The 15800-nt window shown below is 40.2% G+C and overlaps 2 protein-coding genes across 2 annotated transcripts; both read left to right on the top strand.

The window, feature by feature from the left end:
- The first annotated feature begins 285 nt into the window (after window positions 1-285).
- LOC116041679 (MAP kinase-activated protein kinase 2-like) lies at window positions 286-6972 on the top strand. Its single transcript, XM_031287683.2, has 10 exons — window positions 286-950; window positions 2146-2285; window positions 3264-3328; window positions 3420-3499; window positions 3577-3703; window positions 3889-3964; window positions 5165-5289; window positions 6147-6232; window positions 6322-6402; window positions 6507-6972. The coding sequence occupies exons 1-10, from the start codon at window positions 696-698 to the stop codon at window positions 6738-6740; spliced, it is 1269 nt and encodes a 422-aa protein (XP_031143543.1). The 5' UTR covers window positions 286-695; the 3' UTR covers window positions 6741-6972.
- Window positions 6973-10529: 3557 nt separating this feature from the next.
- On the top strand, window positions 10530-14928 carry si:dkey-197j19.6 (neural Wiskott-Aldrich syndrome protein). Its single transcript, XM_031287684.2, has 9 exons — window positions 10530-11060; window positions 13000-13146; window positions 13310-13396; window positions 13493-13577; window positions 13711-13786; window positions 13872-13956; window positions 14122-14269; window positions 14403-14635; window positions 14727-14928. Exons 1-9 carry the CDS (start codon window positions 10962-10964, stop codon window positions 14862-14864), a joined length of 1098 nt encoding a protein of 365 aa, XP_031143544.1. The 5' UTR covers window positions 10530-10961; the 3' UTR covers window positions 14865-14928.
- The last annotated feature ends 872 nt before the right edge of the window (window positions 14929-15800 follow it).

The raw sequence follows: 15800 nt of genomic DNA, 5'->3' as shown, positions 1-15800 counted from the left end.
ATGAGGAGGGGCCTCTAATATACTAGAATGAATAACCGTGGATGCGGCCGGGAGCATAGAGAATGCCTAGGGTCCAGGATTTTCTGCTACACACCTGCTTCTGCTACTAAGCTGAGGCAGTTCCACAAAAACACAATAATCTTTAAGGGGTGCCCTGGACTTGAATCATGTACTTATTACATTCATTTCTTTGGGTATTTTCTCTCTCCACTGGTACCCTGCCGTGCGTCTTTACGCGTGGTTGTGCCTTTAAGAAAATGAATTTGAGCTGCTCCGCGCTGACGTAAGGGAATTGGAGAGCTTGGTGTATACAGCAGGAAGAGGCAGCTCACCGTGATGAGGACCAGGCAGGGGTACCAGATTTGTGTAGCATTTTCTTTTCTCTCAGTCATTTAGTTTGTTGTAGCATACTCTCTCTACTGTACATACATCCAGATCCTTTGGGATATTTTGGAGTTCTCATTGCCAATATAAAACTGCGCTTTCAGACCTCCGCCCTTTTTGTACTCCAAGGAGTTTTTATAGATTGTATAGCTCATTTTGTTCGTACAGTGTTCAAAGTGTGGCGAGATGTTCTCTCGGGCAGCACGAAAGTCCTCTGGACGTACGCGGATGAACTAGGATGACACCGGATATTTTCTGTGGAAGACACTGATGACATCTGCTTTGCATCACTGTTGGCTTTAACAGAAAAAATGCATCATAACCAGAAGGAGCAAACGGTAAATCAAATGACTGCGCAGCGCGGGCCAGCGCACCACAGTGACTCCAACAGTCTGGAGAGCAGCGGCCCCACTGACCTCCAGCCACCTGCTTACTCCAAACTTGAGTTCAGGAGACACGCAGTGACAGATGACTATAAAATCACAGCTCGGGTTCTTGGCCTGGGAATCAACGGAAAAGTGCTGGAATGTTATTGCAAGAAAACGGGAGAGAAATGTGCCCTCAAGGTGTGTGTTTGTCTGCTTCGTTACCCTGTGTACAGTCCTCTGGAGGCTGCTGTCACTGGAAAGAAAGATAGCAGCCATCAATTATTCATTTCTTCTCTCTGATCTGCACCATGTAATGGTGTCTTGTTCTAGAAATGTGTCCAGAATTTAGATTTCTACTTTATGTGAAGTTTGATTTCTGGTACTGATTTTTAATTTGTATTATTAGTTATATGATGTGACGCAGATGAAATATGAATCTAACCATGGATGGATGAAGCAATAATCTGAAAGGAAATTCAGTTTCTGAGCCACCCAGACAGTGATGTGCTGTCTGGGATGCTTTGACACAATTTTTCACTCTGCTCTGTGATTGTTGTGTGGACAATGACCTGTTCTGTTGATGCTTTACAAAATAATCCCACATTTAACATCAAGTAAAAAACATGAAGTATCTAGGTTATTAAATGTATACAGGGATTTTTTTAAAAGCCAACTTGTGAAATATGACTTTTTCATAGTTTTTCATTCAGTGCTGGTAAGTCAATAAACAGCTGACTGTAGGGTTGCAGCAAAGCCTTGGGGAAATGCAAACAGGAAGAGCAGCCCCACGACTGCCTCTGCATGTTTTCTTTAGAATATCTTTGGTGGTAAGCCACAACCGAAAAGGTACAATGAAATGTGAAGAGCTACGTAGCTCTGTGTGTGGAAGTAATCTGGTTTTCTGTGTGTGGGAAAGATGGTATTTGTGTATAGAGGTTTTGGAGGAAAAGTCACACTTTTATAAACACTCATATCTGAGCCCTTTCCTCCTCCAGCACTCAAACGGCATTGTAATGTCCGCAAGGATTTGGAATGGGGTCTGCATGTCTGGGAAAATTGGATATCGTCCTCCCTGGCTGTGATACAAGAGCTGCAGCATTGTGTCTTTAAAGAGAGTACGTTGCTAAAAGCAGTCCTAAAGTATTCACTTTTAATATTCTCTACAGAAAATGTAGATTTATGGCTTCAATAGCGGCCACAAATAGTGCCTCAAACAGTGTGTCTTCACAATAGGGCATGTGTTTGTCTATGTGTGGGTTTATTGATTTCTTGACAAGGATGTCAAACTAATTCTTTTAAAAATCAATTAAGTGTATCCTTGGAGACTGGATACCTTCAGAGAAATATGAAACGGAAGCATTTAATTGTTGCATGTTTTTGTTATGTGGAGCAGATCCTGTACGATACTCCTAAAGCCAGACGGGAGGTTGAGCTGCACTGGAGAGTTTCCGGAGGTCCCCACATCGTCCGAATACTCAGCCTGTATGAGAATATGCACCAGGGGAAGAAATGTCTCCTCATCATAATGGAGTGGTGAGCATTACCAGCACTACGTAAATTTATTGTCTGCTATTTTAAGGCCTTTATGGGAATGCTAAAATAGATCTCATCTATCATCTGTGTTCAAAAGTTGAACAGCAGAGATACAGACTGTATGAAGTCATACATCCTAAAGCTGCTTCATATGTGAATAATGGAACAACTTCTATGATGCCCTGTTCAGAAAATCTTGTATCTAGAAAAATCTGGATAGTATCTAGATCCAGACTGAGCATGATTTCAGCTTACACAGAATGCAAATCAAATACATCTTGAGTAACCACTTGGGATTGGAATTTATATATTTGATTTTGGGGAGAAAAAAAACGCTAAACTGAATGAAAATGCACATCTGCACTCTCATACTTTTTCTGTTTCTGTTTGATTCCTGGATAAAACTATTTAGAAATCCTGATTGTTCTTTGCTCCCTGAGGATCTTCCACATCGCAGCTTCTGCTTTTAGATTATATATTGGGGTGCTACTTTATGGAACTCTTTTTCTGGGTTTGTTGAAATTACATCCTCCTTAAAGTCCCACAGTAGATGCTGAAAAAACCTTTTGAAAACTTTGACCTTTATATCTTTTTAAAGCAGTTTTTAACTACTTTTTAACTACATTTAATCTATTATTTATGTATTAGATTACATTGGAATGTATGAATGAATGTGTAGAGAGAATATGTTTTTCTTTGTTTCTTCATTCAATTCTATTCATATCTTTTACATAATGCATTTGTATAAACTTTATTGTGTAAAATGAATGCAATAGTTTGGTATTTTCCCTTTAGTACATCATTACTGCTTGAGTCATCTGGGTCTGCAGTGACCCAGAAGACTGTGATCATCTGAACAGTAAATTGTGACTCACAATGACTTGCTTTGTTGTCAAACCACGATCGCAGTGGAGAACTGTGTTTGCCAAGAGTCCCCTCGCTGCCCCACTTCTGATCTCTTTGTTAATCTTGTCTCAGTATGGAGGGAGGGGAGCTGTTCAGTCGCATTCAGGCCAGAGGGGACCAGGCCTTCACAGAGAGAGGTAGGTTACAGGTCACATTAAGCAGTATAAATTCATAGGTTTCTATGCTGTGTCCCGTACATGTTACATCTATGTCCTGTCTGTCCATCAGAGGCGTCAGAGATCATGCATGACATCGGCACGGCCATAGAGTACCTCCACCACATGGACATCGCTCATAGGGATGTTAAGGTGCTGCTGCTGTCAGAAAGAATTTCTAGATGAATAGATTGTTTTGAATCTCTAATTCTTTTCTTTTTCTCACACAGCCTGAAAACCTGCTCTATACCACCAAGGAGAGTAACGCCACACTGACACTGACTGACTTTGGCTTTGCTAAGGAGACGACACTGCACAACTCCCTCCAAACTCCCTGTTACACTCCATATTATGTTGGTGAGTGTTGGCTGTACACTGCATTTATGCCAGTATTATAAATGTTATAGTTTTTAGACACGGTGGCTGTCATTCACTCTCATGTTGTCCACGTGTGTCTGCTTATTGATCTGCTTTTGTGTGAGTGTGTCTTTCATTCTCCACATCATTGCATTGTCATTTTCTGTATCTATTTGTGCATTCAGCCCCAGAAGTGCTTGGGCCAGAGAAATATGACAAATCATGCGACATGTGGTCCCTGGGCGTAATCATGTACATTCTGTGAGTATCTGTGCGTCTGCAACTGATTCAACTTAAAGGACAATTCTGGCGCAAAACGAACCTAGCGGTTATTAACAGATGTGCACCCACTCTGTCGCTCTCTGGGACATGTTTTCATGCTAATCGAATGAGTTTTTAGCTTGAAAGACGCTAGCGCGGACCGCCGATTAGCTTACAGCGCTAGTATTCGGGGCACAGGGAACGTAAAAACAAATTGCTATAAATACCACCAAAAAGGCTCAAAATATCACCACACTTCAACGGTAGCATAATGAGGGTCCCTAAATGTTAACCGAAGCATTGAGAACTTTGTAAGTGTACAGACAGTTTATTGAAAAGATAGATTATAAAGACACTCGCGTTCATGTTTACATGCCGCCGCCGTCTTGGAAACCAGTCATGACTTACAGCTGGCGATGCAAACTAAAATCAAAAGCAATTTGCTCAATATATCTGAAATAATCACACTCTGCATAACTTGTCTAGTGTACTTACTCAGTGGATAACTGTCCATCTGGTCCCTCCGGTCTGAATCGCCGAAAAAGTTTCAAGTACAGCCCTGTTTATCAGAAAGGGGAAATCTTCAGACTGTACAAAACACTGCGTCTCTTGGGCATCGCGACGCAACAGGTCCCACTCCTTGCAACACAGACACTCCTGTTCGGTGGCCATAGCTTCACAATGTCCACAGGTACACCACCAGTTTCCCGAAGTACGAGACTGTGTTGTGGCATTGACTACCGGTAGCTCTCTCTCTCTCGTAGCCCTTTCACGGAGCTCCCGCAGCTTTTCATTCAATAAACTGTCTGTACACTTACAAAGTTCTCAATGCTTCGGTTAACATTTTGGGACTGTCATTATGCTACTGTTGAAGTTTGGTGATATTTTGAGCCTTTTTAGTGGTATAAATAGCGATTTGTTTTTATGCTCCCTGTGCCCCGAATACTAGCGTTGTAAGCTAATCGGCGGTCTGTGCTAGCGTCTTTCAAGCTAAAAACTCATTCGATTAGCATGAAAACATGTCCCAGAGAGCGACAGAGTGGGTACACATCTGTTAATAACCCCTAGGTTCGTTTTGCGCCGGAATTGTCCTTTAATAAGACATTTATAACTATTATATATTGTATATTATTGTTCAACTCTGCATTTTGGTTAAAGAAGACAGCAAAGTAAAATAGTCTCTTCTTGTTCTGTTTCTAGTCTGTGTGGGTTTCCTCCGTTCTACTCAAACACAGGTCAGGCCATCTCTCCAGGCATGAAGCAGAGGATCAGGTTGGGCCAATATGAGTTCCCCAATCCTGAGTGGGCTGATGTTTCTGAGGAAGGTCAGGCTTTCAACATAAAATTCATAAATATCAACAGTGTTGTGCAATATAACAGGGTTGTGCAAATTTTTAATTACAACTTCTTACTTTGTATAAAAACCATACCATATGGCATACAATAAATATAGTCACAATAAAAATTTGTACTCCAATTTAAAGCTGCTATAGTCAATATGTTTATATTAAAAATGGAGCAAATTACTGTGTAAGGGGCTGCTCGTAGTGACAAACCCACAGAAAATCATCACCTGACTGCACTTCCCCTCAGCTCTATGGAGAGCTTTAGCATCTTTTAACTCATTCTTTTGGTTTTATGACCCCGACTTTACTGTCTGATCACTCTCTTTCACCTAGTTTCCAGCCACAAGCAGCTGTTTCAGAAAAAAAAGCCCTGAAAAAAACGACTGCACACTACCTGCCCAACACCAAACGAAGTTAGCCACTAGCTGATGAACATGGTGAAGTATTTAGCAGCTTAAGAGCCGCATATTTCTCTCAGGAGTTGGTAGAGACCAAAAACCAGAGCAAAAAGAAAGTACTTGTATTCATCAAGTGGCCAGAAACATGACTGCAAATAAATGATGATGTTGCTCTGCTGGTAACTGCAGTGTAGATAAACAGCTGCTGAAAAAGTTTACCATAAGAACCTACTGTAAAAGAGAAAATTATGTCAGTGTTGTGTTAACAGCTTGTTTCCACAGCCCCCAAGTGGCAAAATAATCTATTTATTTATTTATTTTCGAACAACCTGTGCAAAATCTCCAGTTAACACAAAAGAGACAACATCAGTATAGGTCCATATTGCACCAAAGACGTATTGGGTGAAATGCTTGATGTTGTTTAACACTGTTTTGTAGCCAAACAGCTCATCATTCAGTTACTGAAGACAGACCCCAATCAGAGGATGACCATTGGACAGTTTGTGAACCATCCCTGGATTAGTGTAAGTTATCACTTTGTCACTTTGCCTATACACCTGTATGCTGTTCCCCCTTTCATTCATAAGATCTTTGTGTTTTTTTTATACTGCAGCAGTCAATGGTGGTCCCTCCGACCCCCCTCCACACCTCTCGTGTTTTGACAGAGGACAAGGAGCTGTGGGACGATGTGAAGGTGGGACCCAATCTGTCTACATCTGATTGATTTTTTAGAATATGACCACAAGGTGGCATTAACGCACTAGATTTACAGCCCAAAATGTTGCCGTCTTCTAACAGGAGGAAATGACCAGCGCCCTGGCCACCATGCGTGTGGATTACGACCAGGTGAAGATCAAAGATCTGGACACGTCCAACAACCCTCTACTCAATAAGAGACGGAAGAGGCCCGTGCCTGGAGGAGCTGACGGAGAAGGAGGCAGTGGTGGAGGAGATGGAGGAGTGGTGTGTAATAGCCACAGAGAAGTTACATTTTCTGAAGAGCATGGGGATATGATAATTGGACAAAAGTAGTATGCCAGAGTGAGAAGTTTTCCCATCCACATACCACTTATTGAAATTTACTTACTTTTTCTCCTTTTTTGCACCATTGCACTCAATAGTCTAATTCATTTATTTTCATTGTTACCACTCTAACATTTAAAATAAATAATAATTTGTATGTTTTACAGCGGTGTTGTATCGTCACTTGTGTACAGGAACCCTTATTTGACACAGATGGTTTGACACCTCTTTGGAGAATGTTATTATTGCTGTCTGATGAAAATCGGAGACTAAGTTGAGTGCAGAGATTTTGCAGCAGTGTGAAAAATTGGTTCTTCATGCTGCAAACAAAGAAAGACTAGAAGTCATAAAATATCTTTATTAGACAAATTGCATCCAACTAATAAGTCATCTAGGGGACTTTTATGATGGTTAGTAATGTGAGTGTTGTAACATGTACATTCAAAGGACATTAAAACTTTCAAAGGTTAAGGTGATTGAGGCAATTTTATCAGAATACAGCATAGAAAATATGCTTAGAAATATTGGATAGGATAGAACAACACAATGTAATTTTGCTAAATAAAATACATCACATTCATTAATAATTTTACTTGTTTTTATTTGCAACAAATTGTGTATACAAATACAATAACCATTTAGGGCTCTTAAGGCAAAAATTTGGATAGCAGGGGTGTGATTCTTCCGGATAATTCCGGAAATCCGGCTTTTCTGACCTGAAAATGAAGCTCTCGTAAATCATACAAATCCGCTGGGGTGTCGCAAGGCACAGGTCGGGGGTATTGGTAAACATAATGACCGGTCACTGCTGTCAACGTTTTTTGTGCCTCTGACTCATGTCTTCATATCACTCCGCAAGTGGTCCATTAATTTGTCACGATGTAACTTCATTCAAAGCAGAGCTCCACCAAAGAGCCTGCAATCGTTGCGGAAGGTTATTTGAATAAGAATTTTGGACGTGTGGGGGCGAACTATCTTCTTAGCTGAAGCCGACAACGGGACAATATTTTTATTTTATGTTGGCAATGCAAGCTGAAGCGACGTAGCAGATGACGTTGAGAAGTTGCAGTGAGGAATATTTTAGGAGCACCATTTTCGGCAGTGCAGAAAGGTAGTGGCCCACACTAACTTAGTGTTGAGCCGGGAAACATGGCTAAAAGAGCTCTACAGCGAAAAGATGTGCTGGGCGAGCCGTCAGTCGGTCGAAGCTAACAGAAGCTAGCTGGCGTAAGCTGACAGCTGACCAACGCTACCAAGTGATCGGCGGAGACAGGGAGTACATGTATTTGAAAGAGTCCGGCAGTTGTGGTAGACGAAGGTCCAGTCGGGAGATTGGATGGAGAGTCCACTGAAGTCCACTGCGGTCTGAAGGGCTAATCCTCGCTAGATCACTAGCTAGTCGGGAGGTTGACAGCTAACGTTAGCCAGCTGAAGCTAACAGTCGATCGATGGTGAGTAACGTACGTTACACAGGCCGGCAGCAGCACAGAGTCCAGAGTTGATAAGTGTGTGTGTGTGTGTGTGTGTGTGTGTGTGTGTGTGTGTGTGTGTGTGTGTGTGTGTGTGTGTGTGTGTGTGTGTGTGTGTGTGTGTGTGTGTGTGTGGGGGGGGGGTAGAAAGGTGTTGAGAATGACCAACACCTAATCTTAAACTTAGTGTAGCTACTTAATTTGCTACGACCCGATCAGAGGTTACTTAAATTGAGACATTCAGTCAAAATCAATCATGTCACCTTCAAACGGGATCTCCGTTTGCAGGGTTCAGGCTGTACCGGACCCTCCCGGTGATCATGCTGCTCTGGGGGACTGGTTGTACAGTGAGAAGCCGCTGCTGACCGGCGCAGAGCTCTGCCGGAACTCCGACTGCTGTCTGTCCGCGCGGCCGTCTGACGGCATCAGTATTAAATTGAGACAGTTTTATTAGCGGTTAAAAACGTCTCGCGTTAAATAGTAGTCTAATTCGGTACAGTTGGTTTTAACGCCTGATGCGAAGTGTAGGCCTATAGGAGTACACATGAAAACCCTGAACAAGCAGCGTCGCTCTACTCCGTCTTTCTGCTGTGCCCCATTCACGTAGTAGTTTTACACTATGTAGATTAAACTCTGCAATTAATCCGCTGTTCACATGTATGTATGAACTGTGGTGGTCCGTTACACTGTAGGCTATATTCAACATCACTGATTAAGTAGCCTAAGTCAATCCTACAAACAACTGGACTTTAGGGTCAAGTGTTGTTGTATCCGGCCCATGTCCCGGATGTGAAAGCCTCCTTACTGGACTACTGAATATAATAATATTCCATTATATTTTGTATTTTGAATTGTTACCTGCCACCAGAATTTTGTGATTTCCTTGCAATAAATATTGACATTTTTACCATAAATTGGTGCCTAAAAATGTATCAGAATGCAGGAATTGAAGTCTTTTACCCTCAGAATTTCATGGGGGAGGACCCCCAGACCCCCCCCCCCTGCTTTGTGTGTTCCCACAAAGACAAATTCTGAGCAAGGAAAAACCCTGAAGTATAATCACAGCCATAAAAAACATTTAAATTGCAGAGTTAGAGTTATAACTTAATATGTACAGTGTCAACAGAGAGAAACACGGACAATTGAACAGACAGTGACAACATACATACTACATACCTACATACTGTAGAGAATGACAGTAACAGCATACAAACGGCATAAATAAAAATTTGTTATAAACGTGTGCTCTTTAAAAAGTAGAAAGCATTGTTTGCCAGTTACATTAAATGTTTAAAAATCCGTAAATGTCCGTGGGTGGGGCTGCATGGGCGTGGTAATGTGGGCTGGTGTGGGTGTGGGTGTGGGTGTGGGTGTGGGTGTGGGTGTGTGTGGGTGTGGGTGTGGGTGTCGTAGTAAGGAGAGAGAATAGGAGAAGGAAGTTTGTGTGAGGTGGACCTGGTCACCACAGACCCAAATCTTCTCAGCTGTTGCTACTGTCATATGCTGTACTGTCTCTTCATGTGGCACTATTATTATTTATATTATAACAAGGTAATGCAATGTGTGATCAAGTGATGACTGATTAACAGTAATGTAAATGCTAAATGCCCTAATACCTACATATCATGTAAGACTCAATTTCTCCATTTCTTTGCACAAAACTCTCCAGAAAGTGCCATTTAATGGTTTATTTTTTTTTAAAATGAGGGGGGGGGCTGTCGCAGCGTCATGGGTGCGCCGTATATTTTCCTGCTTTTTTGTCCTTTGCCAATCACACCTATGGGATAGTCATCATGGAAACAATTGGTCATGTGACAAGGGCTGGGAAGATTTTTTTCACAAAAAATGCTATACACTCAATAAACTAGACAAAGAGAAAACCTTGCTGTACACAGTTTTCAGATAATAGGAAACAGAACTGAAATAAAGTGCAATTCACAAGCGCTCTACAGTGAGTTCAATATGTTTCTACTTCTAAACTGGCCTCAAAATTTCAACAAAGTACATAGTTGCCATACAATGTGTGTTTAAAGTATAGGCCTATATCCATTTACCAAATACAGCGATTGGCAAAACAGGCAGCCAAGTGACAGTACTCTGATCCAATGGAAATCAAATTTGTCAGATTGACAGCACTTTAGCCCAATGGATTGGGGGAGGGGGAGCAATCATATTTCAGGGGGTGAGTGTAATCACTCTAACTTGTTTCTGATTGGAGGAATTCAAGATTTTACAACCGTCCCATGTTACAACTGCCCCTGGTCTCCCTTACAGTACTTGAGTAAATGTAGTTATTATTTATTTTTATTTTGCACCATTGGTTGTAGATTATGTCAGTTTCTGAAGAGGTACGTGCTAGGACAGAACAGTGGCAGGGTCAAGTATGTGATTAAAAACTTCACAACTAATTTATTTACTAATTGAGGGATCCTTGATAAACAAAGTAGCATTACAAACACAATGTTTGAACATGCATGCTAAGAGGTGACTTATTGTACCATTGACCTCATACATTTTGAATACATATTATTAACAAATGCCTTCTTGACATTGACAATGCAGTTTTTTCAGTTAGGGAGGGAAAGCCACAGTGCACACACAGTATACACAGAGTCAAATAAATTTGCATGATAACCAGCTACGATGGAAATATTGCCATTCAAACCAGTTACAGCCAGGACTGAATGTATTAGGTTCAGTTAATGAAAGGATGAGCTAGTGACAGAAGTGGTGAACAGAAGGTGAAAACAACGGTCTTGTGATGGCGTCAAGTTTGATATCTGGATGTCATGTAATGAGTGATCTCCTGACTACCCGTGAGAAAGGTGTCCTCTTCACTCTGCTAGAACATCAATGTAAGGTCAGTTCAGTGCATTACTGTGAAATTAATATCCGTAAGATGTAACCAATAATTTACCTGAGTTTTTCTGTATTTCTAAACATTTGAACCAGTGTTTAGCCAAGTTAAATGAGAATGGTATACTGTTGGCATGGTTTTATGTCGGTTAGCCTAATAGCTGGTTTGATTTGCATTGAGAGATGATTTTATGGAAAGTACCCCATGCCAATCTCTAGGTATGGTGAAGGGTATGTGATGATGTGGGGCTATTTTAATTCCAAAGGCCAAGGGAACTTTATCAGGATGCATAGTATCCTGGATCTATGAAATAACTGGCCTTTAAAAATAAAAATCTGCCTGCCTCTATGGGAATTTAACATAGGGGTGTACTCACTTTTGTTGCCAGCAGTTTAGACATTAATGGCTGTGTTGAGTTATTTTGAGGGGACAGCACAGTTACACTGTTATACAAGCTGTACACTTAATACTTTACACTGTAGAAAAGTGTAATTTCTTCAGTGTTGTCCCATTAAAAGATAATGAAATTTTACTAAATGTGAGGGGTGTATCACTTTGGATACTGGGTATATATATATATATATATATATATATATATATATATATATATATATATATATATATATATACTTGTTATTGCCATAAATTAAGATTTAAGAATGAATGGAACTTAGGAATAGTGCTGAAAATAAGTGAATGTGTGATACAGAGGTAAAATATTTGAAAAGTAACATTTCATCTGTTAAGTTGAACATATACAGTAGATGTTCTTGTATTTCCTGGGGTTGTTTTTGTGTTATCAGTAACATTTATCAGAGGAAGCCTGGTAAATGAATAGGCTTTCTGTGAGGGCTGTTTTGTTTACAGTTAGTATCTGCTGCTTGTATTGCCTGGCACTACCACACCATGTTACCAGAGCAGCTGCTGCATGATGTAAAACTTAATTAAAAAAATAAATGAACGGTGATCAAAAAGGTAAATAATAAGATAAAGAAAATCAAAGAAAGAAAAAAGAGGGAATATAAAAGAGAGGTCAAACAGAATTAATATGACACCACAATGTCACTAAAAGCAAGTCCATAAAAATTAACATATATATTCATGTTGGATTGTAAAAAGCAATGTAGATTCAGCCTTAAGGCTTATTAATTCCCTATTTGATCAATTTTTTTTGTTGACTTCCATTGACTTTAGAGAGTTACTCTAATTTGTGAAAAGATAAAAACGTTAGCATTGAAAACAAAAAATACTTGAAAATAGTCCTAAATGAAAGCTGGTTTCATAGACAGATTTAACACTGTGCCTTCAGCATAACAATGAACATTAGATGTCAACGTTTATCATTAACAGAGAAAAGATTAGACGCAAATCCTGCGACTGTGCATGTTTTGTATACTATGGATTATGATGATTTGCCTTCACACCCATGGGGATGTTGGACCTGAATGAGTGAACCTAGATTGTCAGGGCTGTAATTTCATGGAGAGTTAAATGGATCATTTCCCAGCATCTTCAGCCTCTAAAATGAGGTCACAGTCTCTTTGAGGTGCAGCCTCTCTGCGGAGCTGCCTTTCTGTAACACTCTGAAACTTAACCAGAATGTCTCAAAGGTTACTCACAAAAGATATGAGTTGGTTTAAAAAAATTAAATAAACTTCTCATACATTAAGCAGGCAGTTTGGTTCTGATTATAGGGGAGATGTACTGACTTAACCATATATCCGAACAAGACGTTTTTTGGGACTTGAAAGTCTTCTTCTGCACCAGCAGAGAAGAGGCTTTCAAATAGCTCATCACACTTAGAATCCTTTTAGGCTGCTTTGGTAAGAGGAGGATGTATAAATTCAATTATTTTTGTCAATCACAGTATTGAATAATCTGTGTTTTTAGTATTTTATTGTATTCCATTGTCATTATCTGTATGACTATTGGTGTATTTCAGCTGATCAAAACTACAGTAGCACAGGTACTAGTGGCCAAAGAGACCAAGGGTAAGAGTCCAGGCTGGAGTCGTTTGGCTTGTGGCGCAGTGTGTCTCATTGAGGATGAGTCCATTCACACCCACATCCTGCGTCTGTACTGTGTCAAGGTAAGTACGAGTACGAGTGCAGTTGCATGTATTGGACAGCTTGTAGTGTTTCCTTTGATTTGCAATTTCCTTTTGCAAAAATATCTTGGTGGGTGTGCTCTACTATAATAGTTGTTTATAACCCTTTTCCTTTCTTCTTTTCTTTATCTTTCCTTGAACCTAGCGTGCCAAGTTACTGTGGGAGCAGGAGCTGTACATCCCATTCAAGTACACTGCAACTCGCACGTTCTTCCACACGTTCCCTGCAGATGTAAGCAACCTTGTTTTAAAGTATCAGTTTAAGCAACATGCTCATCAGGGTATTCGTTTTGAGTTGGTTGAAGGTGGATTTACTGTGTTTGCACAGGGCCACCAGATAGGCCTCAACTTTGCAAATGAGACAGAGGCAGAAGAATTTCATCAGGCCGTGGAGGCTGTCAAAAGAAACCAAGGTTAGAATAATAACAAATAGATGACTCATATGTATCATTTCAAAAGTGTGTTTGTTCTTCTTACATTAAAACGCCTCTGTCTATTCTCATTGGTCTCTTGTTTACTCTCATTTTTGCGTCTTCTGTTTTGCAGAAAAAACAACCTGGATGAGTGAAATAACATATGCTGAAAAGAAAAACAAGTCAACAAGTGATCCACCTGATTCAGGGTGACAAAAATGTTACGACTCTATAGACTTAAATAGGAGCAGAGAGCAGAGGATTAAAATGATGGTTTACTTTTTCTTTCTGTAGATATAAGCCACTTGACCATTTTGACAGGAAGCAACATTTCCTCATGGACGCACCATCCACAACAGTTACACCAACCAGCAGTTCAGTAAGTCAAATTATACAATAACATGCTAATAGCCTGTATGAGCCAGGTAGACACTCAAACAAACATTGTGCCTCTCGTCGTGATTATTGTATTCAGCCTGTGTGGGAACAACATCCTAAATCAGTCCATTCTCTGTTGTACTGTATCTGCTTTGTGAAATGTAAGGATCTGGACTCCACTATGAGGAGGCTGTTGATGCAGTCAAGACTCACTATGGAAGACCTAAAAGACAAAGAAATTGGTGAAGCTGTCGACTGCATCATCAACCAATTTGGAGGACTGAAGGCTGTGCAGAGAGAGCTGAAGAAAATAGGTATCTTATCTTGAAAACTGTTGTGCAGTGTATGCTCCTTTTACGTTGTTTTTAAGTATATTTTATGCTTCAAAAGCAAACATTTAAAAGTAATACAGGATCTTTTAAGACAGTGCTTTTGCATATTTGACAGGCCCAGTATCTCAGACATTGCCGAGAGCTACAGGGGCGTCCATCTCCCTTGCTTTGAAAAAAGGGCCTTTGCCACCGGTTCCCTCCATCAAAGGCCGCACCACCTCCCAGCAGACACCACAGTGCACAGACACACTACGCCGGTGTCAGATCCCCCCTTGGATTCCTCCTCCTCCATCTGCTTCTGCTCCAGTTCTCCCAGAGAGGGTCAGAAAGAGTGCAAGTTTCAAACCTGTAAGAGGATTAGGACACATGCTGTTACAGTTTTGTAAATTTGAATAAAATGTGTTGTCTAAATGATCTTAACTTTTGTTTGCGGTGTCAGGTGGGCTCCTCAACAAGTGCAGAAAGTGGTGACATTCTGACTGCACTGAGAGAAGTATTCAAACAAAAGCAGCTGCGCCAGCAAAGGACAAGCACAGATGGGAGTCAAATGGAGCCGGACAGTGATGGGCACTTTTAAAGAAACTTTGGTTTTAACTGTGCTGTGTATCATACACTTATAAAAAAAATTGTGATACAGCTGAGATGCTGCTTTTTGTCTCTTATTCTCACACAAGGCCATGGCCAGATTATTAACCTGTTATGAAGCCCCTGCAGCAAAAGTTACTGCTGGGCCCATATCTCAGTGCATTGTGTTCATACCCTGTCACCTCCAAGTAGATAGCTTTATTATTTACACATTTAATAAATATATATATATATACAGTATATACTGTACGATATCATAACACTATCTGCTCCCAGATTTTCTTTGTTTGTGCAAAACTTTATTTACTCAATACAACTCTTTATTTATCCCCTTTATTTACCACTACAAGTGGACAATCAGTTGTATGCAGCTCACTAGCTAGGTAAAAAAATACACAAGTTAAAACGAAACACTGTTAATCACAAGGCTAAAACAAAGACTATAAGATTAAAAGCTATATGTGGAATTGGTAAAAAAAAAAAAAAACACAATTAAATAAATAGCCTATCCTATCTTAATCCTATGAAAAAAATAGAAGATGGATAGCAAAAATAAAAAAAAACTCAAGCAATGAAAATGAATTTACTAAGATGCGTTCAGGGTTCAGGTATAGTCTCAATAGTATTGTCATTGATTTCTTATTAGTCATTGGCCACAAAAAGAGCAGACATCCCACTGTTTCACTCCAATAATTTTGAACAGATCTGTACTGTCTAGGTATAACTTACTGTTCAAGTTGTTTCTGTTTTTTACTTATAGAACCGGCAAATACAAGACCATGTGAAAATACTTAACATTTAACCATCTGCACCATGTGAGCACAACTGAAATAATAAAGCTATCATATATTTTGACACATTCACCTACAAGACAGGGATGAGGGTTATGTGTTGATGCAGGACCCAACTTGGTTGATTTTGTACTTAA

Source organism: Sander lucioperca, chromosome 6 (genome assembly GCF_008315115.2).
Source record: "Sander lucioperca isolate FBNREF2018 chromosome 6, SLUC_FBN_1.2, whole genome shotgun sequence".
Taxonomy (NCBI): Eukaryota; Metazoa; Chordata; class Actinopteri; order Perciformes; family Percidae; genus Sander; species Sander lucioperca.
This window is presented reverse-complemented; position numbering and strand designations above follow the sequence as displayed.